This window comes from Passer montanus, unplaced genomic scaffold (genome assembly GCF_014805655.1).
Source record: "Passer montanus isolate IOZ18808 unplaced genomic scaffold, ASM1480565v1 scaffold53, whole genome shotgun sequence".
Taxonomy (NCBI): domain Eukaryota; kingdom Metazoa; phylum Chordata; class Aves; order Passeriformes; family Passeridae; genus Passer; species Passer montanus.
This window is the reverse complement of record NW_024370263.1, coordinates 8,391,521-8,415,540: the sequence shown is the minus strand read 5'-3', so window position 1 is coordinate 8,415,540 and position 24,020 is coordinate 8,391,521. Positions and strand designations below refer to the sequence as shown.

The 24,020-nt window shown below is 45.5% G+C and overlaps 1 protein-coding gene across 5 annotated transcripts in view; it reads right to left on the bottom strand.

The window, feature by feature from the left end:
* Nucleotides 1-24,020, bottom strand: part of ADGRD1 (adhesion G protein-coupled receptor D1) — a 106,115-nt gene that overhangs the window by 17,116 nt on the left and 64,979 nt on the right. For 4 of the 5 annotated variants that reach the window (XM_039724829.1, XM_039724826.1, XM_039724825.1 and 1 more), the window contains 6 exons: nt 19,925-20,028; nt 17,221-17,332; nt 12,272-12,425; nt 10,040-10,106; nt 9,024-9,090; nt 5,113-5,204 (listed from right to left, as the gene is read on the bottom strand). In XM_039724829.1, coding sequence (XP_039580763.1) covers nt 5,113-5,204; nt 9,024-9,090; nt 10,040-10,106; nt 12,272-12,425; nt 17,221-17,332; nt 19,925-20,028 — 596 coding nt within the window. The remainder of the gene's footprint in view (nt 1-5,112; nt 5,205-9,023; nt 9,091-10,039; nt 10,107-12,271; nt 12,426-17,220; nt 17,333-19,924; nt 20,029-24,020) is intronic. The other variant, XM_039724827.1, reaches the window with a different exon arrangement.

Below are 24,020 nucleotides of genomic sequence, written 5' to 3'. Positions count from 1 at the left end.
TTAATGGAACTGTCTCTTCTGGACAACAGCATGCAGAAGTGAGCTGGCTGGGAACTCACAGGGGGCTGGCTGAATGTGGTGTGTGCTTCTAAAGCAAAACCACTCCTCCTGCAATGGAGACAGGCTGGCCCTGCCTTCCTGTGCTGCAGTTAGCATCTGTCAGTGCCACCCAGACCTTCGAGAAGCCTTTGTGTCCTGCTTTAGCCCTGGCAGTCGAGGGAACTCAGGCAGAGAAATCATTACCTGTGCTCAATGGAATCAGGCGAGAGCTGTCCCCAGGGGGAGTGAAAGGTGCACTTTTCTAACCCTGTCACACTGGGGATCCCTTCCCACTGTAACAGAGAAAACACTTGCCATGCAAAAAGCAATGAGCCTTTGGTGGGGCAGTAAGCAAAAAAACCCCTTATTTAGGCCCTTATACATACATGAATGTGCTGAATAGAGTTAAGTCTTTAGATGCAGCAGAAATAAGTCAGAAAAAGAGTTCAAATGGTTCATAACTCAGAAATGTAATCATGTGCCTTTTCAAGCACATGAGCAATTCCATTAAACTAATCTGCTTTAATTGCATTAAGCTTAGAGAGGCTACTTGTGTGCTTAAACTCAAACATATGATTAGTTATGTCCCTAAAAAAAGAATGGATATTTCAAACAAATGCTGTATGGATGCATTTGAATATTTCAAGGTATTAGATTCAGCATTCTATAAACTATAACAAATTAGCTTTTTGGCAGAAAATCTGTTCCCTGGATGCAAAACATTCTCATTAAGCCACAACTGAATTATTGTTCAAAATTATTTTGCTGAGAATCAATAGCTAATCCTCTGATAAAAGGTTCAAGAATAATCAATGACAACTAAAGGAAAAGTTCATCTTCTATACGTGTTCGATATGCTTCAAAAACAATACAAAATTATGATCTTAAGTAAATTCAAATAATAAAAGGAGATTATAATTATTTGCTCAGCTCTTTCCAGTAAATTGGTCTTGCAGAATTAAAGTTTCAGACACTAAAAAAGTAGCTATTTTCACACACATATGAAAATTACTACAGTGACCAAATACTATTCAGACTGTCACAGGAGTCTATCATGCTTTAAATAGTGTCTCTGATCATCAACTGTTTAATTGTATTCATTTTGCCTCAAATTACTGGGTATTTTGCAGTTTATGTATCATTAAAGCTCAGTCTTTTATGTTGCTTCTTAAATTCATTTTAGGGGCACTATTTTTATTTGCTTTAAACACACACATGAGCCCACAGTGGCAGTGAAAGCAGAACAAGATGTTCAGCAGGAGGCTCTCTGATGTCTCCTCTGTGACAAGCAGCATCAGAACCTGGAGGGATCGATAAGCAGGAGCTGCACTTTGTGCTCAGGGAAATGCCAGTGGGGCAGATGAATAAGAAATTAATTTTGGGACACTAAAAGGAATTTTGTTCACAACTTTCTTTTCTGCTTTGCCTTTTAAACCTGAAGTTTGCCAGCTGCTGCCTTCCAAGCAGAGCACTGGCTCGCCCTGGTGCACATTCTGCAGTCCCCTTTGTCAGCATTTGAGAGGACCTGCTGCCATATGGAAAATCAGGAACAATTACTCGAAATAATTACATCAGTTTATCGCTGTTTGTTGCCAAGAGAAACAAGCCCTGTTGGAAATATCCACTTGCATTGCCAAGTAACTTAATTTTTCAGAAAGTAAACATGCTCCAGCAGCAGCACTTCTCTAGCAATAAACACCCTTTCTAACTGATACTGTCACGACTCAAAATGTGTCTTTGTTCTCAGGATTTCTCAGGTGATCTCTGCTCAGGCGTGGCCTGAGTCACCACACCTGGCTTGAGACATGCAGAGATGGTGTCTGAGCACAGCCTGGGCTTCCCTCTGCCACTGGGGAGAAATCAGAGCTTTTAGGGCAAGGGAGATGAGCATTTAAGAGAGGACATCAGCTGCAGCAGGAGCCAAGAGCAAGGACCAGGGTCCTGTGGACGTGGTGGCAGCTTGACTGAGCTCAGGAGTTCAGGGGAGACTGAGCCAGGGCAGGTCCTCTCCCATCCTGCAGCCAGCAGCAGTGGGGTTCAGTCCTTGTCAGAGTGATTGAAGTTTTCCTGTGGCAGCAGAGCCTGGCCAGAGGCGAGCCTGGGCAGGAGCCTGTTCTGTGAAACCTGCAGGGATTTCTGGGACTTCTGGGCTGCAGCAGCTGCTTGGTTTGGACTTGGAAACACCCACAAGTGTGAGGCCACTCAGCCAGCTGCTTACAGGTGGAAGTGAGTGCTGGCCTGAGCCACCAGGAGAGAGGTGGCACTGGCATCAACTCGTGCTCCTGCCACAGCCACTCTGGTCAGTGCCACAGCCACAAGTCCAGGTCCTTCAGCTCATTGTCACTGTAGGTGTTACCCTGCTGGGAAACTGTCTGACCTGCTGTCCAGCCTGCTGTCCCTGCACTCACTGTCTGACCGTGCTGCCTGTGTACGCCTCACCCCAGCTGGAAAACACAGCACTGAAGTCCCTCTTCTTTTCTGCCTCAGGTTCACTGCACTGGGCAGGTTTTCCTCCACAGCTCCTTGCCCTGCAGCTCCCATTTTCTGCCTTGGGCTGTTGGAAAGCACAAGCCCAGCTCTGAAGGAGCCTCTCCTCCTCACGTCCCCCGTGGCTGCTGTGAGGGGGTGCCCAGGCTTCCCTGCCTCACCAAACCCCACCGTGCCAGCTCCATGCAGCCCTGGCTCTGTGAGAAGGCTTGACGAGCTGCTCTGCACTGCCCAGTCCTGCCCACAGCGATGCCCACGAGGTGCAGCACCCGGGGATGCCTGGCAGCCCCTTTGTTTGGGGATCACAGTGCTCAGAGCATTCTGCAGCCTTCGGGGGTTCCTCCCTCAGCCAGCTCAACTTGTTGATCCAAAATCTCCCCTGCAGTCCTTCCTCACAGAAGCTATAAACCTTTCTGCTTTTCTGTTCTCTGTGTTTGTCACTGATGTGTTTTGCTGTGCACATGCACCCTCCCGGGTTAACAGCCTGTAATCAGCTCCCAGGAGCTGTAATGCTGGGAGCCACGGGGATTTCACACCGCGAGAAACACTTCCCTGCACCTGTCAGATCACAGCCCTGCTCTGCTTTCTTCTCTTATTTCTTGGAAAATACACACAAGGATTTCATACTAGCATATCAACTTGGTGCTACAAAGACTTTAGAATTATCTTTTTTTTCCAATAGACCAGTTGCTTTCTCCATGACATCCTCTGTACATAAAACTCTAATTCATCATGCCTCACTGCTATGTTAAATCAGGGTATAAACACTTCCCAAGATTTGATTTGAACATGTATTTATGCACTTCTCATTTCAAACTTCCTTTGAGGACCCACTTCTGTAATGATATGTACAGAAGAACTATTCTCTGTGTTCTGTTTGCCTTTCTTATTTTGTTGACTTAATTTATCTGTGTGAGGAAAGCTGTTCCATCAGAGCATATTTCCACTTAATAACTTATTGGTTCAAGTTTTCAGATGTATCAGCCTTCTGATATTTTTTTTCTCCACTTTTTTCCCTGTAACTTTTGTTAGGTCAAATCCTGAAACTGTCATGTGAAAATGACTTGGCACAAAGAGCATCTCTCAGCCAGGGTACCTGGAGAAGTCTCATTTTCAGTACAGAGTTACCCCATTCCAAATCTACAGCTGATAATGTTTCGGCTAAGAACATGTGCTCCTCATTAAAGGCATTACATCCTGTTCCTTGACCAATCATTCTTAAATCAATTTACTTATGTGCACACACACAGTTAAAAAAAAAATAATGTGTGTTAGTGTGCAGGGTGCAGTGTGTGTTGAAGCCACTCCTTGCACTACAGTAAAATATCCCAGTACATGGAGCAATCTCTGTAGCTCCTCTCGTACTTGTGGAGATGTGTCTTTGTCTTCATATTTCCAACAGTGCATAAAAATTGGCATTGACAATACACAGTTCTTTGCTTCCTAAGTTTCTATATTTCCTTTGTATTTCTGAAGGTCACAGGAACTCAGCCAAACCTGAAACAGTCATTTTAATTCCCAGGTTTCTCATTTCACTACAGTGTAATTATCTTATTGATTTTTGTGTAGACTTATTTACTGGTTTTCTTTTCCTGTTGGGTAAGTGTATAATAAGTAAACTAACTTCAATTAGGTAACTGTCACCAGTATTTAAAACTTAATGACAATTTCAAAATTACATAAGTAATCCAAGCATAAAAATTATTTTTTATGATACCATTTCAGAACAGTGGCACCAAATCCTTATCATACAATAACCTGTGCCTCAGAAACATTAAACACAAACCATCATCACATTTTTCTTCTATCTAAGTTCCATATTCTTTTATTTATGTACAGTGTCATTTCTCTATTTGGACTAAAGCTTCTTTAGGAGATACAAAATGGAATATTCAACATCTTAATTTAGCCCTTAATTTAGATACATTAAATTATGTTCTTAGCTACACACCTGTAATCTCTATATATATTTCAGAGATCAGAATTTGTCCTTGTAGATTCAGAGGTAGCTTTGTGTGTGCCTTACATTTCCCCTCCAGACTTGCTAGTGCTATTTCAAAGATGACTCACTCTCAGAGGCCACCACCCCATGAGGCTCAAGGCACTATGATATAAAGATCTGCTTGAATTTAGGCACACATTTAAATCCAGTGTAAGTCTGTGTGCTTTGTAATGTCAAGAGAGTCTTAAAGATAAGCATATGCCTAAATGTTATACTGAACTGGGGCTAGAAGCAAGGTCTGTCCTCTGAAGAGTTGCAATAACCCAGTACAGATTAATGATGCTCTGTGAAATTCAGCTTTTGACTGTAGCAGGAAGAGGAAAGTCTCCATTAACAAAGGGAAAATAATGAATCAGCAAATGCTGGGGTCTGCAACAGGCAGGGAGACACTTCAGCTCCTGCTGCAGCACAGGTTTCACCCCGTGCAGCTTTGATAAAATACATGTTAACTCTCTGCATTCCAGTGGAGGACACCTTTAACTGTATTTGCTTTTACTGGGGAGTCAGGTCAGTGTTCTGGGAGAGTCCCTGGTGTAACATTGCTGTGGGAGATTGTTGTCATCATTTCAATGAGAAAAACTTACTTGAAGGCATTAGCATCTCCATGGACCTTGTAGTTGTCTGCACTGATTCTGGAGATGACTCTTGTGACAGCAATGAGGATGCCAATGTTCACCTGGAGGAGGAGGAGGAAGAAGCCTTGGTCAGGAGAGCTGTGACTGGGTCTGGGGAGCAGGCAGCCCTGGGGGTACTGTGCAAACACAGCAGGAAACAGGAACTGTCTGGGCTCTTCATTTGCCAAGAGAGGCTGCAAGGCTGGCCTGGTGTGGTTTGTCCCGTGTCAATGATTCCCACCCCCACAGCTTTCCCCCTTCCTTCAGCAGCTCCCTTGCCTGTCAGGAAAAGGCTGGATGGGTGCAGTGCCCCACAGCCAAGGTGCTCAGGATCCCCACACACAAATCAATACCCTGACTAGAAATCAATACCCTGACTGGAAATCAATATTTTGATCAATACCCTGGCTATAAATCAATACCCTGATTGATACCCTGACTGTAAATCAATACCCTGGCTGTAAATCCATCCCCTGATTGATATCCTTGCTGTAAATCAATACCCTGGCTGTAAATCTATACCCTGATTGTAAATCAATACCCTGATTGTCAATCTATATCCGGCTGTAAATCCATCCCCTGACTGATACCCTGACAGGAGCAGTGGGGAAAACATGGTAAATCTGAGCCCTGCTCTTCAAAGGCTCCACTCCTCTTGATGTCAGGTCCAGCAGAAACATCAATAAAATGAAAAGAATTCCCAACAGAAAAGTAGAAATCTTGAAAAGACTAACATTGAAAGTGTTCAACAAAAGAAAGTTTGTGCTGGAGTCACAGGTGAAGAAAGAAGGAAATCTTTATCTCTCAAAGGAAATGTGGCAAAGACTGTCTTGCTGTGCAAAGACCTTGGGTTTAAAGAAAAAAAAAAGGTAGACAATGTGAAGGTGAAAGACATATTTCCCCCTTTCTGTCCAAAGCTGCACATCAGCTACAAAGCATCAAGAAGAAGGGTAGAACAAAACTATCCCGAACTACGGAACAAAAAGAAAGAGAAGACTTCCAAAAAAGTGCTGTTCCTCAGTTAAAACTCAATAATCATCCTCTACTTTGACATATATATTCTAATGCTGAGGATGGGAGGGTGAATTAAAGATGTTTAAATTTTATTATAATGATTTCCTTGGGTTTTCCCAAATCTTCTGACCTTTTTTAATTTTAGGTTTCTAAAGGCAGATCGTCACCTGCTGTAGCATGAGAGCATATCTGAAATAGTTCATTTTTTGAGTTTATCCAAAGGCTATCCTGTGGAACTGCCAGCTCCTCAAGTGTACCTGTTGCTCAATCAGCTTTACAGAGATAAGAGGTGAAATTCAATGGTCTTGGGATCATTTTCCCTATTGCTACCAAATCGTATTTTGTAAATAACCTCTGTAAATCCTTTGAGGTGGTAACGAGCATATTTGAGAGAACCATTTCTGTGCTGTGCTCAGAGCCTTGCAAACCCTCACTGGAACTGCACCACCAGGAAAATATCAATGTACAGGGGCAGCAGGAGAGGCCTTGCCACTGCAGCCCAGCTTGTGCTCACTCCCTGCCTGCAGCCCAGCCTCTCCAGGCACACAGATGCCTTCCTCAGAATTCCCTGAATTCTGCCACATCCATGGAAGCACACCAAGGCAGCAGATGGCTGATGACAAACAAAGCCTTCTGCCAGAAGTTTTCATGTCTTCTGTCAGAAATTCAGGCGCTTTGTCAAGTTGGGTTTTCCTCCCTCGGCTGAAGAAACGTCCCAGGGCCACTTGGGCTGAGCTTAGTTTGGTTTGTAAATTAATTGCAAGGGCTTTTGTGAAGCTGCTTTAGGAGGATGATAAAGAGGTTTGTGTGTTGTGGTTTGGGGTGTGGGGGAGAGTGATCTTAAGCCTTAAGATGTAGGTAGAAGCCAAAAGACCTACATATAGAAGGAACTATTTCCTGCATCATATCCTTGACTCAAAGCCCAAGGACAGAGCATATTTGGTATGGGAGTCTGTGTAGGGCTGGGAGGTTCTGTGAATTACTGCCTAGAAAAGTGTGTGAGTGGTTTTCCCCAGTCACAGTCCCTCCACATCTTTCTGCTTCAGGCTCCATGGTGTCTGGAGTGCCTGTGAGGCTGGGCAGGATAAAAGTGGACTGAGCCTGCCTGCTCTCTGGGGACTGGGAGTTGAGAGGAGCAATCCCCTTCTTTTCCTCACAGCATAATCCTTTTTCTTGGCAGAGACACTGTGGATCCAACTAGTCAAAAACTGCTTTTTGAGAAGTATTTTCAGACTTAAATGTTAGTTTATGCAGCTGGTGGCTAATTTGTTATTTAAAGAACACAGGCACACATGCACACACACCAGATAGTGTTTAGCCCTGTTATTTCCCTATAGGCACTAACACATTTTTCAGCTGGAATTTCCAATGCCCAGAGAGGTAATTTGTCAGCTCTCTTGCTGCTATTTTGGGCAGAGCTGGGTTTAGACTATTTAACAAATTGCTCTACATGGATCAACCTTGTGAGCTCACTCTTTCTCTTTCTGAAAGTATTTGTATCCCTAGAAGAACATAATTTGAGCTGCACAAATGTTATATATCATAAGTCAGAGCCAGACAGTTAAACTCTTACTTTCTCTGCCAAGCAGCTGCTCATGCAAACTCTTGGAGGCTGTGCTGGCTCAGGTGAGTGAGCATTTCCCTACCTGGTGTGTTTTGGTTACCACCAGCCTGGGAAGGTTTGGTGCCACTGGCTGCACCTCACTTCCTCCTTTGGTGCTGAAAGTGGCCAGAAAGCAAGTGCTAGTGTGAGGAGGGGACATATGAAAATTAGATTATTTTAATTGCTCTCCAGTCATCTGTATCTCCATACCTTTGAATGCAAACTGACATACAGAAGCTCAGAGTATACCTTCTGTCTGCCAGATGGGTGCAGAGGTATGCAATGGTAAACACTAGTTATGCATATGTGGATTTATTCCTTCCTTTGGCTTCTGAGCAGGATCTGTGGGGGTTTGCTCTCTGATGAAATCTGGGCAAGTTTCTCTGTGCCTTTTTTTAAAATGTCCATGCCTCTAAAGATCTCCATAGAGCTTTAGACATTAACCTGGTTTCACTGATCAGTGAGCCTCCAGGCTCCCAATCTGGCACTGCAGCCTGCAGAAAGCACTGCAGATCAGCTGGTCAGTGGAGGCATCAGAAACAGGGCAGAAGAGGAGCTGATCTGGCACAGGTACTAAAACACTCCTGACTCCTGAAGCAATCACAGTGCTGAACAGAATTTAATGTGTGAGCATCACTCCTCATGCTGTGCAGTGCTGGTGTGCCAGCGCTGCAGCCTGGCCCTGCTGCCCTGGGAAGGGCAGCTCATAGAGCTGGACCAGCAAACTCACTGAGAGCCTCACCTGAGCCCTGCAAACTCACTGAGAGCCTCACCTGAGCTCTGCAAACTCACCTGGACAGCCCTGCCCTGCCTGAGCCCTGCAAACTCACCTGGACAGCCTCACCTGAGCCCTGCAAACTCACTGAGAGCCTCACCTGAGCTCTGCAAACTCACCTGGACAGCCCTGCCCTGCCTGAGCCCTGCAAACTCACCTGGGGTGCTCTCCAGGAGCTGTTTCTGAGAGCTGCTAAAGCTCCCAAGAGCACTTGGCCTCACACAGTTATTAATGACCCCAGCTGGGCTGTCCCACTATTTTAGGCCCTATCCTTGTCTTTGAATAATGAAATTAACAGTGTGAGAATTAATATGCATACACTAACACACACCCATGCACAACAGAACACCTGGGAGCAGGAGCCAAGGGTTTCTGGAGGACTCAGGAGTGCAGTTGCAGGGGCTGGCAGAAGGTGAGAGCCAGCCCTGCTGGCACAAGGTGAGAGCCAGCCCTGCTGGCACAGAGAGCAGCTGCTCTGCTGGTACCTACCAGGATTACAAACATCGCCGGTGCCACGAAAGCCCAGATTGCTCCATCCTCCAGGGAAAGCCAGCAGCTGCAGGGGAGACCAGAGGTGTTTCAGAGGAACACAGTCATTTAATCAGTAATGCTGTTAGTTAAAAAAACCCAATTTATAAGCAACTAAAAGAGAATGCAAGAAGAGTGATGAATTTTGAAAGCAGAGATGGGGGAGCACTCCAGGAAAAGGCTCCTTTCCCTCACACTGGGATCCAGGGTGGGATCTCACCTGGATTTGCCACACGCTCAGTGTCACCTCTCTGCCCCAGCCCACCCTCACAGGAGTGCAAAGATGGGAGACAGGAAATGTTTTATTTGCAATTTGCTGTTCTGGTGTCCTGGGCCACAGGCTGTTTCAGTGCTGGAGCACTCTGAAATGTCTCATTGCAGTGAATTTGTCTCATTGGAGCCAAAGACAAATTGAAGCCCTCCCTGCCTCCCCTGGCTGGTGCTGGGGAAGGGGCTGGCAAACACAATCAGGGCCTTCCTACAGCCCTGAAGAGATGAACCAGTTTACCACCTGTGAAATTATTTTGGGATTAAATCCTATGGTGTTCTTTCAGATAATTTTGCTATTCTTTTCCTAAACTAGAAAGGAAATTAATTTTCAAAGTTTTGGACATTATCCATTCCAGATTTCAGGTGTGTAACTGCAGTTTTCTTTGGAAGGTTGAATATCTTTAATAAATGATTATTCTCATCTTGGTGAAAGTTTTTCCCCCCTGAGCAGGGAGCTCACTGAGGAGCTCTTCAGTAAAAAGTAGGAAAAACACCTCAGGAGCTTTTTGTGCATCATCTCTGTGAAAACCAGACTTGAGGCTTCTATGTTTAACAACATCTCTACACAAGTCATTCTTCTGCAGCCTCTCTGCCCTGCTCCTCAGGAGGCTCTTGCAGCACCACAGCCCAGCTGACACATTTACACATTTCCTCCCCATCAGGTCCTCATCCCTGTGGCACCTGCAGGGAGGGGCTGTTGTACTCACTTGCCACTTTCTCCGTAGCTGTCCAGGGAGGAGGTTGCAGAGATGACACAGATCACCAGTGGGCAGCCTGCAGCAAGGCAGAAAAAGGCAGAGGCATTATTAGGAATAAAAGTACATCTTCCAGTAAGCCCTGCAAGTTCTGCTAAATTTTGTATGAACAGAACAGCTCAGAGCCATTTTCAAATTAAGTCTAACTTGACATCCTCCTGCAGCTGTTTAATCCAACATTAATTAACTGATGTCAGACAAAATGACTTTTTAATAAAGGACTAGTTTAACTGTTAAACTGGATCAGTGCTAATTTCCTTGGGAATCACAGTCCTGTGTAAGCCTGGTTTTGGTTTATGGACTTTCTGCCTCTTGCTATCCAAGCAGTGATACATGTGAAGCACTATCAGCCTTATTTTAACCACCTTCCCCCAGGTAAGGGCATTTTTCTCAAGAATTCAGAATGACTTAGACAGGAGAGCAGAGTTTCTCACAGGGGTGCATGAACAGCAGGTGAGAGGACAGGAGTGGTGACACTTGGGTATTCAGAGCATCACACCCAGCAAACTCAGACTGCCTCGGGTGCCCAGTCAAGGCTGATTGTAACAAAAATATGCCATGGGTCTGCAAGATTTCTGTGTTTAGAGGAAACTGTTTCCAGATGGTGTTGACTGGTGAAGTGGGCTGTGCCCTAAGAGGTGGAGAAATGTTCATGGGATAACACGGGAATTACACAGAGGCAGTTCTGCTCCTGGTGACACAGGAATTAAATTATACAAGTTACACAGAGGCAGATCTGGTTCTGATCCACAGGAATCACACAAATCACACAGATGCTGATCTGCTCCTGGTGTCAGAGCTGCTCTGGCCCCAGCACTGCCAGGTCCTGTTGTGCCACTTCATTCCAGGCCAGGAGTTGGAGAGGAGGCAAGGGGTTCATTGCCAGCAGTTCTGAATGCAGCAAACCCATCCCTTCAAACATTAAATGATTGCCTGCTAATTCCTGTATGATTTAATAAAATGTGAAGGTTTGAGCTTTGATCATCTTACAGAATTTAATAAACAGGTCCCAGACAGAGTATTAGACATGATAGCTTAAAGTTTCAATTTTCTTTTTAATTCTTTAGGTTTTCTGCATGAGGGTTTTACAAAATTCTCTGACAGGCAATTTCTGCTTAATTTTACCACTATCATCCTCACAAATTGTGTAAAGTTTTCCAGCACTGGCAGAAATATCATTCTTGGAAGAAGTACTTTCATTCTTTAATAACTGCAGCTAGAAGCACATTTATAAATATTTATATATTTTATATAATTTATATATATATGAATATATATTGTATAATATATGAATAGATATTTATAAATATGTTGTATCCTCAGTAGTTAAGAAGCATTGTACTTTGAAAGCTTCTGTGTCTTCTATACAAGAAAAAGCCCAGAAGAATACAAGAAAACAGGTTGTAGAAACTCTGTGGCAAAAAATTCAAAACAATTTTAGGACATCAATTCTAAAAGGCTATGGGTGTCATTTATTGAGAAAGATGAAGCATTAGACACAAATGAAAGTGTATTTCCTTCCAATGATGAAAATATCTACTTTGCTTGATGGGGATGAGTATATTCTCCCATTTATATTGGGAAGTTCATTTTCTATGATTTTCTTCTGCTGTGTTATATCAGATCTGGGCAACAAATAACAGGAAATAATGGAATTTATGTCATTTGAGAGCTCAGAAAAAAGTCTTCACTCTGTGGTAGTTTCTGAAGGAAAGGAAACTGGCTGAAGTGGGAAAACATCCAGCACCACAAACTCTGTCACAGCATCCTGCAAATGGTGGGACAGCAAAGCTTTGCTGCAGCAAAGGGCAGCCCCTGAAGGCCTGTGACACTGCTGTGCCTGTTTTTGATGCATGGCTTTGCAGAAGGCAGGGGGAATGAGCCCCTGGTGCGGGTCAGAAGCAAGGAAGGAGCACAGCAGCGTGCTGAGGTTCCCTCCCTCGGGCTGCCGTGGGTCTGACCTGGCCTGGAGAGGCTGTGCCATTCCCTGCAGGGCAGGCACGCTCAAGGACTACACCTTCTGAAGCCTGATGGCACTCAGAAAAATTATGCATTTTCCCATCCAACAGACCTACTCTCAGTAAGGCAAACTGTGATGGTAAGATGACAATTCCAAATATGCTTCTCAATATAATCTTGTCCTACAGTGAGGAGACTTAAAGTAAGCAGCTACTAAATGCTTACCCCATCCAATTCCATAATAATATAAATGCTTGCTTTCTTCTGACCCAAATACTTTGATCACCATGCTGTAAAGATGAAATCCTTCCACCAGCATCCATGCAAATGCACTCAGGAAGAAAAAATGAAGGAGAATGGCCAATATCTTGCAAGGCAGCTAAATTAAGAGTAAAAATGAATACATTAGTTCTTTGTGATACGGTCACATCAGTTTTCTTTTTAAGTTCTATAGACATTTACAGGCTAAATGCTAAATCACTGGAGTAAAACTGTCTTAGAAAGCAATAGACAATTTCATTTTTCTACTGCATTTTCAGATAGCTTCAGAGTAATAAATCCTCTTAACTTTAAAAAAAAAAAAAAACAAAACCCTAACAACATTGCCAAATGTGGTGTGGAAATCCAAATGTGTTATTTATTTATAACAGTAGGAGCAATACTCCCATTAAAGTCTACAAAATATGTAGGGAATCAAAACTCGGTGTCTGCATCTGGCTGCTGAGCCTGTAGTAAATACAGGAGTCAGGGAAGTGGGGTACAACATTGTCCTGTACCCTGCTTTTCCTTGAGGTGCTCCTCTCAGCCATCTTTCATTTTCCTCTAAACCTCTGTCTGACCAGCCTTAAAAACAGCAGAATGGAATCCTTTCTTCTTCCCCAGCCTCAGGTGCTCCCCACTGGCCTTTCCTCACTCTCTGCTTTCCCTTTCCTCACTCTCTGCTTTTCCCTTTCCTCACTCTCTGCTTTCCCTTTCCTCACTCTCTGCTTTTCCCTTTCCTCACTCTCTGCTTTCCCTTTCCTCACTCTCTGCTTTTCCCTTTCCTCACTCTCTGCTTTCCCTTTCCTCACTCTCTGCTTTTCCCTTTCCTCACTCTCTGCTTTCCCTTTCCTCACTCTCTGCTTTTCCCTTTCCTCACTCTCTGCTTTCCCTTTCCTCACTCTCTGCTTTTCCCTTTCCTCACTCTCTGCTTTCCCTTTCCTCACTCTCTGCTTTTCCCTTTCCTCACTCTCTGCTTTCCCTTTCCTCACTCTCTGCTTTTCCCTTTCCTCACTCTCTGCTTTCCCTTTCCTCACTCTCTGCTTTTCCCTTTCCTCACTCTCTGCTTTCCCTTTCCTCACTCTCTGCTTTTCCCTTTCCTCACTCTCTGCTTTCCCTTTCCTCACTCTCTGCTTTTCCCTTTCCTCACTCTCTGCTTTCCCTTTCCTCACTCTCTGCTTTTCCCTTTCCTCACTCTCTGCTTTCCCTTTCCTCACTCTCTGCTTTTCCCTTTCCTCACTCTCTGCTTTCCCTTTCCTCACTCTCTGCTTTTCCCTTTCCTCACTCTCTGCTTTCCCTTTCCTCACTCTCTGCTTTTCCCTTTCCTCACTCTCTGCTTTCCCTTTCCTCACTCTCTGCTTTTCCCTTTCCTCACTCTCTGCTTTCCCTTTCCTCACTCTCTGCTTTTCCCTTTCCTCACTCTCTGCTTTCCCTTTCCTCACTCTCTGCTTTTCCCTTTCCTTTCCTCACTCTCTGCTCCCCCTTTCCTTTCCTCACTCTCTGCTCTTCCCTTCCCTCACTCCCTCCTTTTCCCCTCCTCAGCCTCTCTCCTGGAGCTCTCACAGCTTGCCCCCAGCCCCTGGGGATGAAGGCTTTTGTCTCCCTCAGCTGGAGGAGCCCCCGGAGGGCTCCAGGCAGGCAGGGCTGTGTGGGGGAGCTCCACCAGTAGGAACCAGTTTGCTGCCTCAGATGTTAATGGTTAGGTCCCTTTGCTGCGTGAGCTGAGCTGTGCTGGGCTGGCGTTTTATTCTTGATGCTGATGATTTGGGAGTTTGTACTCCAATGGAAATTAAAAGGTTGGGACTTGGTAGTATAATGAAAATGGAGCCTTTCCTGTACAGACTCACTGGGACTGGTGCAAGGACATTCTAATGCAAATCCAGTGGCACTACCTGTGTTCAAAAGCAATAAATTTGGGGTTAATTTGTGTAAGTGAGGTCTGTATGTGGTTTAGTATTTCACTAAGTTCAGTGACATATTATTAAACCAGATTAGCTTATTGACAAAAGCTGTAAGAGCCTTTGCAGTTAATTTTATCATAAGGCTATAAAATCCATTTTAATGCCTTTTGATTTCTACCAGAAGATTAGTCTACAAAAATCTAAATGCAACATAAAGCTGAAGCACAGGCTAGTTCTGTCAAATGGATATTTTCCAACTTTTGAGTAGCCAAACAATATGAATCACAAAGCCGCAGAAAAACAGCACACAGTGAAGTAGCAGGAGGCTGGTCTGTATAGAATTTTGTGTAATACCTAGTTGCAGATTTGTACATAAAATCCATAGCAAAGCTGCTGCTCATTCTGGTTGGGTTTTTTGCCTTAATTATTGGTTAGCAGCTACTCTTCTATGGCAAAATTGCCTTCTGTAAAGGCACTGAGAAGCTGAGCCCTTACACACCAAGCCCAAGCCTGCCTCTCTTGCTGCACTTTGTGAAACACCCTAATTTTAGCAGGACACTGTAAAAAGGCAGATATTGCTCCTGCTACTCTTAGAGTTGACACCTGGAGGGTCTGTGGAAGCAGAAGCAGCAGCCCAGCCAGCAGCAAGGTCTGTCCTACCACTGCTGATGAGAAAGCAAAGCAGGCTTTCAGAAAGGCCTCACAGAAAATATTTGTCATTTTCTTTCCTGAGGACAGTCTCAAAACAGATAGGTAATTTTACAGCTATATCACAAACAAAAGCAGCTTGTTTCACCTCTCCATTTGGATGTTTCCAGCAATTCCAGGCAGGAGTATTGAGTGAGAAAGAGATAAATACCCTGATCCAGAACTGCAGACAGCAGAGACATTGGATTTTCCTGGTTGTGCTGGAAAAAACCCAGTGCTGGCTAACACCTTCTACTTCAATTTTCATTTTCCTGAGTCTCAGTAATATAAAGACATAAAAAGGCATCCTGATTTTGGGAAGAATGCCTTCCTGGAATGTGCCATGATCAGTTAAGACTACCATTTTAGCACTATTGATGATAGGTGTCAATGAGCAGCTTTTCATAAATAAATGAGTAAATTAGGTGTACTGGAAAGATTAAAGTCCTGTTTGTGAAGATAGAGTATTGTGGTTAAAAACCACTATTATTCTACAAAAGAAAATAAAAATCCACTGCTATTCTACAAAAGAAAAATTGCTGTAGAATGAATTGTAAATCATTAAATAACGCATCTGAAAATAGCAGGGAATGCTGTATGCCATATCTGCAATCAAAACTGAAATATCAAAACTGAAACATCCCCAGAGCCAGAGGTGGGGAAAGGATGGGGAGGCTCAGGGCAGGGAGGTGATGCCAGCCTCGAGCAGGGGCACAGAGGGTCCTGCAGGGGCACCCAAAAGGGCTCAGCAGGACACAGCAGCCCTGGCAGAGCAAAATTACAGACTGACACCTGCTAGTGCAAACACTGCCTCCCTCATTCTGTAAACCACCGCCCAGCAGCTCAATTAAAGCTGCAATTAAAGGTGTTTAGGCTGCTGTCAAAACTAGTCAGGAGTGGGTAATGACAGGAGACCAATAAAAGGATGAATCACAACCCCGGATTCCAAGAGGACAAAGCATAAAAATAAAAGCCCAGCAGACAATATTTACATCACGTCTGTCAACTTTCAGATCTTTACAGAGTTATCCCACCCAATTACAGCTCTTACAGAGGAGGTGGGAATAAAAAAATCCATGGATTCTGTGAAGCATTCCATTTCCCAAAGCCTGGGGTGTAAAACAGGTCTCACTTCCTCGTGCTACTGTCCCATTCCACCAAAGCAGGTTTGGCCTGGGTCCCAGAGGGAATCTGCACCTCCTAAGCTGCAGCCTGAGCCTGCTGGGCGTTCCTGACTGAGGCAGCAGGACCTGGGTGTGAGCAAGGCCGCCGGGGGTGTGGGTGGCACTGGGGCAGGTCCCTGGGGAGGGGGCTCTGCCTGCTCCCACACCAGCTCACACAGCTGGAGTTTCAGCCCTCGGAGCACTCTGGGGCTGTGCTGGCCCTGCTGGGCTGCGAGGAGGCTGTCACACACCATCTCAGGTGACTCAGCTGAACTGCCTGCAAATTTGGGATGGATGAAGAAGAAAAACCTGTGAGAATACCACACGCTGTCATGCTGAGTGAGCCTTCTATCGCCCTCAAGCCTGTGTCCTTTCAGCAGGGTTTTAGCTCTCTACTTAAAGAGGATTATTTTCATGCCTGGTTTCTACTGTCTTCAGCCTCATCTTCTGCTGCTCTCCAATGTCTCCATTCCATTTTCCTTCTAAACCATCCCCTCTCATTTTCTCCCTGGCATTGCATGACTCATTCAGGACCCACCCGAATGTTAAACAGCAAAAGAATATGAACTTAGTTTTCCAAAGTGCTTTTAAGTCCTCAGGTAATGACTGCCTGTGCAAACCATGCATTACAGTTATTTATAAACTTAACAGAAATTCAAAGGATCCCATTTGAGCTGACTATAAATTTAGGTAGCTGTTGTATTGGCAAAATGAACAATGTGCAAACCTCATATTTACTTCTACTGAGAAAAAATACCACCACCACCCCCCCCCAATAACAGAAACCATTGGCTGCTTCTGAAAAATAATGTGGAGCAGCAGCTGGTCACGAAAGTACCGAGTTTTTACCAGCACAAACACCGAGCACCCTGGAAATTAATTGCAAAATCAGGTTTTGTTTCTGCTCTTCAGGTGGAACTTCCCATCAAAGACCTTACGTTACTTTAAATTGCATTTTTAAAATTAACAGTGGAAAGAAATTGGTTATGTGATGCTGTTAACTTGGCTCATTTGTCTTACGCTAACCTGGCTGGTTTAGAGCCAGTTTTAGTGGTTTAGAGCCTGGTACCATGCCTCAGGAGTTCCCCTGCAGCAGGACGGGCTAAGGCGAGTTCCAGCCAGAGCCCCGTGGCAGAAGCTGTCCCCAGGGACCCCAGTGACTCACGGTTGCGGGGCTGAGCTGGAAGCTGGCCAGCAGCAGGGCCTGGGCCAGCAGCACGGCGCACGACAGGTTGGCGTGGATGTGGTAGCGCTGGTTGCGGATGGTGCTGACAGACCTGCGGGCACAGAGACACTCAGCACGGCTCTGGGGCATCACAGAGACACTCAGCATGGCTCTGGGGCAGCACAGAGACACTCAGCACGGCTCTGGGGGCTCTGGGGCACCAGGACAGCACAGAGACACTCAGCACAGCTCTGGGGGCTCTGGGGCACCAGGACAGCACAGAGACACTCAGCACAGTTCCAGGGGCTCCAGGGCACCTCCCTCTCACCAGCCAGCACTAAAACTGACTCTTGGTTTGCTGGGGTGACCCTGGGGCCTTTGGAGCTCTCCTCCCAGCAGCGTGGGGCAGTTCCTGAGTGGAGCCTCCCCTGGAGGCAGCAGAGGTTGGTCTGCACGTGAACTGATGGCCAGTGCCAGAACATCAGCAAAGGGATTGATCCTGGAGGGTGCTGGGGTGCCAGGGAGGTCACACCCGCTCCTCACAGAAAGCACGTGGCACCTGTGCCCACACTGTTCCTGGGTTTATTTTGTTGGTATTTGCCTTTCTGGGAAATAAGGGAATGAGAAAAGACATCAGATCCAATTCTGATTTATACAAATATAACTTCTGAGCACAGGAACGAGAGCTCCATACAGAGATGGGCAGTGCCTGTCTTGACAGGGACCTGACTGTGGTTTCAACATCATTTGAACATATCTCTCTTGGCTTTTCAAAAACCAGCTGGAAATCTGACAAGAACAGGCTTTCCTGGAAGTCTGCTGACCTCGTGTTTCTGTTCTCATCCCAAAATAGGAAACAGAAAACAAAAACATTGATCTGGACATCTCAAGCCTTGCCTTAAATTCTATTATCTTTAAAAAACAAACATTCCTGGTGATAACAGGTTCCCATTCCAATGCACCCTGCCTGCTGCACTGCTCCATGAAAGGGGAATGAAGAGGGAGATGACAAGAAGTACAGAGATCCCAAAAGCACCTCCAAGGATGCTCTGCCTGGTGCCAGAGGCTCTGTAAGGAGGAGCCCCGTGTGTCACAAGCTGGGCAGTGTCACCCAGGAGGGAGCAGAGCTCACTGCCCTCCTGGGAAGGGGCTGCCATTGCCAGGACATGGAGCAGCAAAGCACTTGCCAGATTCTTCTCCAATTATGTCACAGTCATCTAACACCACATTGCAAAATTCCACTTCAGCTGCTTAATGAGACCCTGCTCTCCAGTGAAAAGATAATCAAATTATTGTAAATTGGCAGTTTGAAGGATGCTGTATGTAGGTGGGGTGCTTAACCCTGTGACAGTCAGCTGGCTCCAAGCTCTCTCCCAATCTTTTGTTTGCCTCCAGTTCCTTGAGCAGTTTTCATCCCTGCTGCGGCAACACCTCCTCCTTTTGCTCCTTTTTCCTTTCTAAACACTCTAACATCCAATTTTGCCCTCAGACTGAAATGGAGCAGATCATTCCCCTTAGCCTAAGCATGCCAACAGCACAATGTCAGATGGGCAGATATTTAGAGTGGATTTTGCCACACGTTATGCTTTAATCCAAGTATGACCAACACAGATCTCGAAACTTGGAAATAATACTGGGTCTGGAAATAAACAAGCATTGCAATCAGTTTACTGAGATTCAGCTAGTCCTTTTCCCTAGAAACTGGCCTCTTAACAGATGTCCAAAATACATACTTAGGCACAGAAAACAAGAATCAAACTCTTAAGCAGGAACAATACGGTTTAGTGTGTGAAAGGAGACAAGAATCCCCCTCCTTGCTGTACTCCCAAAGTGCTGCACAACCTTGGACAAGTTATTTCACCCTTAGTCAGGTTTTCTGTTTCTTATTTAGACACAAACCTTTATGAAAGCTTTTTTCCAGAAATGTTTGTATCAAGCCCAGCTGGGCCTCAAACTCATTTGTCACTACTGGAACATAAACAGGAATAAAGGTCCTGAGTGCCCTGGGGCAGAAACCTTCCCAGCACAGAGCCCTCACAGGGTGCCCTGCTTTGGGCAGGAAGTGCAGAGGTTTTTAACCACAAGCCGTGGAGTGAATTTCACACTGCTCACAGTGTCCTTCACCCACTAAAGCACCCCAGCAAACCAGCCTGATGGAGAGCAGCGAGACACTCGAACATAAACGTGGGCTGTGTGAGGTAATTGTGTACCAGCTGTGTGAAACTGGAGTCAGGCAGCCAGTGCTGACTGAGACTTCCTTACTGGGCATTCCTTTCTAAACACCCTGCCTTACAGACAGGGCAGTGGAAAAGCAGAGTGCTGCCTGTAAACTCCAAGCAACCCGAAGATCTGGGGGGGCAGAGGGGTGGTCCTGCAGTCCCTGCTCACGTTGTGCTGGAGTCCAGACCAAGACCTCCTACAAGGCTCTTTGCAAGAGTCCTGAACTATAGCAAAGCATGGACAGTTTAAAAAAATTTTAAATCTCTGATGAGTTTGAAATAGCTTGCTATATAAAGACCATCCCATTTCAGGAAATGAAAGTAATTTAGAGATAACCAACCAAGTGTTACAAATACATGTGCAGAATCTAATTAAGGAAGGTTGTAGAATTAATAGCCTTTGTTTTATCCTGAGCAGCTGAAGGGATCCTGCCTGCCTTTCTGCGTGCCAGCTGCTCGGCAGGTATGAAGTTAAAATTACTCACGACAGCACAGCGAACGTGACCAGGGTGATCGTCAGGCAGAAGATGGACAGAGCACAGCCGATGTAAGTGATGGAGGAGAGGGCCACCTGGTGTTCTCTGGTTAGCTGCACGCAGAGGAGAGAGCAGAACACAGCTGTGAGTGGTGGCACACCCGGCACGGCCAGCCCTGCCCTGCCCGCGGTGTCCCTGCCCTGTGTCACAGCCGGGTCCCCAGCAGCAGCAGTTCCTGCCTGGCTGCAGGGCTCGGGCAGCCTGGGCAGCTCATCCGGGGTGCTTGCAGGGCCCTGTGATGCTCCCAGTGATGCTCCCTGTAATGCTGCAGCGATGCTCCCAGGGATGCTGCAGCAATGCTGGCAGCAGTGCTCCCCGGGATGCTCCCTGTCATTCCCATCCCTGTGCGAGCACCCCGTGCAGGCAGACCCAGCAAACCAGAGAGCCCATCCTCCAGAGCCGTTTCCAGCATTACAATGACAGATCCATTGCTGGTGCTGTGCAAGGGATGGAGCCAGCAGGGCCTGCTGGGGGAGCTGGGCTGACACCAAGGATGGAAAGCCCCAGCAAGGAGCCAGTGTGAGCAGAGCAGGGCAGACCTCTGCTCTCGGCCTCTGCTTCGACCTGCTGGCATCTCTTGAGGAGGTAATGCCATTTTTAGGAACATTTAAACTGTAGCTCCACAGTGCTCTCCACCAGGATCTGTGTTGAACCTGGACAGAGTCAATGCAAGAAGAACAGCGTGGTTTGGCCACTCAAATTAAATTAATCAGCATGTGTTTCAATTTTCCATGCAAGTTCTCATAAAAAAATGACAAAAGAGCCACACCCAACAAAGGGAGCCAGGCAGTATTAACATGTAATAAGTAGAACAGAGCTAGGCAGGAAAAAGCTTTCTCATCCTAGAAGAATTTTCAAACATTTTTCCTGACTTGATTTTGGATAGACTTGACATTTTCATAAACTGGAGGAAAAAAAATTAGTCAATCAAAAAGTATTACTTTTGATGCTTGAAATACTCAATCTCAATTTTCTATTAATTAAATTCCAAGCTGAAAAATATTCATTGAATATAAAAAAATACTAAAAGGAAGAATGCCTTTCCAAAACTTTTTTTATAGCACATTTATCTAATAAAAACTACTCCTTTCACATATGTTTGGGATTTTCTATTATTTTCCAGACACACAATAAAATTTCACACCCAAACGAAGTATTCCATTAGAGATTATCAAACCAAAGCAGCTCTACCAATAAACTCCCCATTAAAATTCCTTTTAAAGGAGAGAAATAATGTGCCATGTGGTCACGGGAAAACATAAATACAGACAAAAAGAAGTGTTGTGTGTGTAGGTTTTTGCTGTAATTATCTGCCAACTGCAGCAGCTCACTCACGTGTGCTGAGTTTCCAGCAGAAGAGCTCAGCAGTCTGAGAGCCATTAAGGGATGCAGCAGCACTGAAAGACAACTGTTGCTATGGTGTTACTGTTCCTAGGAAATATGATGCAGCTCTTGAGTATTTTTTCTTTTTCAGCCAAAGACAGATTTCTTTTCCCTGACTGGACAGCATCAATTACAGAAACAAAAGAGTTCTGTGTACTGGAACAGCTTAAAAGCTCCAGATAATTCCTACAAGAGATGCTGTCATCCCCAAAGAAGGCATGTACAGGCATTCTTCAGAGAGTATTCCTGAAACAGGAATAATCTGTGTGGCAAATGGAGCAGTTGAAGTGATTTCCCCTTCAGGTATATTCATGTCCAAAATGCATGGGCCCTGTTTCCTGGTGCCTCCAGCAGACACCCTCCTCCCTGGCTGCAGGTGGCTCACAGCTCTACAGAAGGAGGAGGGGAGCTGAGGAAGCTTTTCAGATGTAAAATCACTCTGAAATCAGTATTTCTCAGCAGAAATACTTTCTCTTAAGGCAGAAAATGTTCCCTAGAGAGTTTCCCTGCTCAGGGAGAGTTCAGGTTTACAGTGCTCTGTCCTGGTGTTTGCATTGGCAGAGCTCTCAAAGGGCTGGTGGTGCCCTTACTGCCACAGACAAATCCTGAGGAGCAAACCAGTGGAAATGGGCAAAAATCACAGAGTGGTTTGGATTGGAAGGGACCCTAAATCCCACCCAGTGCCACCCCTGCCATGGAGGGGACACCTCCCACTGTCCCAGGTGCTCCAGCCCCAGTGCCCAGCCTGGCCTTGGGCACTGCCAGGGATCCAGGGCATCCCCAGCTGCTCTGGGCACCCTGTGCCAGCCCTGCCCACCCTGCCAGGGAGGGATTTCTTCCCAATGTCTGCTCTAAACCTTCCCTCCTTCCCTTTGAAGCCATTCTCCCTTCCCCTGTCACTGCCTCTCCTGCAAACTGTCTCTCCATGTGCAGGCTCCCTTCAGGTGCTGAAGGCCACAACTAGGTCAGCCTGAAGCCTTCTCCTCCCCAGGCTGAACAAACCCAGTTCTCTCCATGTGGGAAAGGGGTTCCATCCCCCCAAATCAAACTGTTTGGTTTTTTCCCATGGTAATCCAAAAGAGGACTACAATCATATAGCTATTTCTTTCTCTCTAATTTCTTTGATGTCATGTTTCTAAGAAAATCTGGGTTTTAGTTCAGCCTTTCTCCAGAAACCCCTGTGACTTAGAAATGAAAAAGGGTAAAAAAATCTCTTCTACAAATAAATGTAGAAGATTCACTGAAACCTGAAATAACCTACAGAGGTCCCTGCATCTGTGAGCTGGAAATTGCTCTGGTGAACACAACCAAAATCTGATGAGGCTCTAAGAGTGCTGCTCCTAAATCAATACTGACATCAGTGTGGTAACAGCTTTGTGACAAGCAGCACCACTGCAGTCCCCCAGTGAGGGACAGAGCTGGGCTGGGCTTTGAGCCGGGTTTAATGGCCAGGAAGGACCAGGGGAGCCTGCAGGGGCTGCTCTGGGGCAGAGCTGGGCTGCAGGAGGGCAGAAAGCAGCTCCTGCCCGTGCAGGTGTGAACTGCAGGGAAAGAACAGGAAAAAGCACAGAACAGAGCACAAGAACAGGCTAGGAATGGTTCCCAGGGTGTGCAGCCCACGGCAGGGCTGTGCTGAAGGAGGGACAGAACCTGTGTTTAAAGACATCAGATCTCCACAAACCTCTCAGCCAGCTGTCACAGCACATCTGGCTGTGGTGTGCTCTCAGCTGAGGGGACAACAAGGAGCAATTTGTTAAAGTACCTGGCTTGCCAAAGCATTGGGCCTCACTAAGAAACTATTTCAATTAATTCCAATGCTCTGATAAGGGCTGATTTTACCTTACCTCAGCTTGTCTTTTTGGAAGTTTACAGACTTCCTGCATGATGTGGAATATAAAACAGTAATTTGGGGTGTTTTTGTAGTCAGCACAAAAACTCTAATCAAGCTGCAATGCTATTATTAAGGAAAATAGCATTAAAAAGTACCAAATAAAACATTGAGCAATCTGTGAAGTCGTCCCATGAGCCTGATTCTCACTGTTGTCCCAATCTACATTAAATTATTCTTTTCTTGTAAAATGTTTTGCTTCCTCGTGTTTGCATGGTCATTCTTTTACTCTGAAAAGCCAGGAAACGAGCTCATCCAGTTGTGAGTGTCAGCAATCACCAACACTAAGAGACAGATGTTTCTGAGTTTCAGCTTTGACAAGGTGAAATCAGAAATTCCAACCTTGCATAAAACTCCCACCCTTTCAGCTGAGGCTGTAACCCCCTTACCCTGAGAGCTGCTGAAAGCCTGGCCAAAGAAGGGGATTATCCACCCTCCTGTGGCAGCACAGCCCACTGCCCCACCCCTGCTCTCCCTCCTAAAAGAACTTACTACATTGCTTAACACTTCTATTTTGGAAACTCACAGGCAAGCAAAAACTCACAAGCAAGCCTGAGAAATGATCCTGGAAAGATACCAGTTCAGACTCCAAGAACATATCCTTCATTTATAATGCTGCTCATGAAAAAAAAAAAAAAAAGTGATATCTAACCCCTCTGTTTATAAATTACTGTACGGAAGATGAAAATATATTATTATAATGAGATGGTACTTTTGGTATCTGGAGGAGCTGGGAAAGGTCATTCAGGCTGAAAGACTTATTCAGTAGGCTCT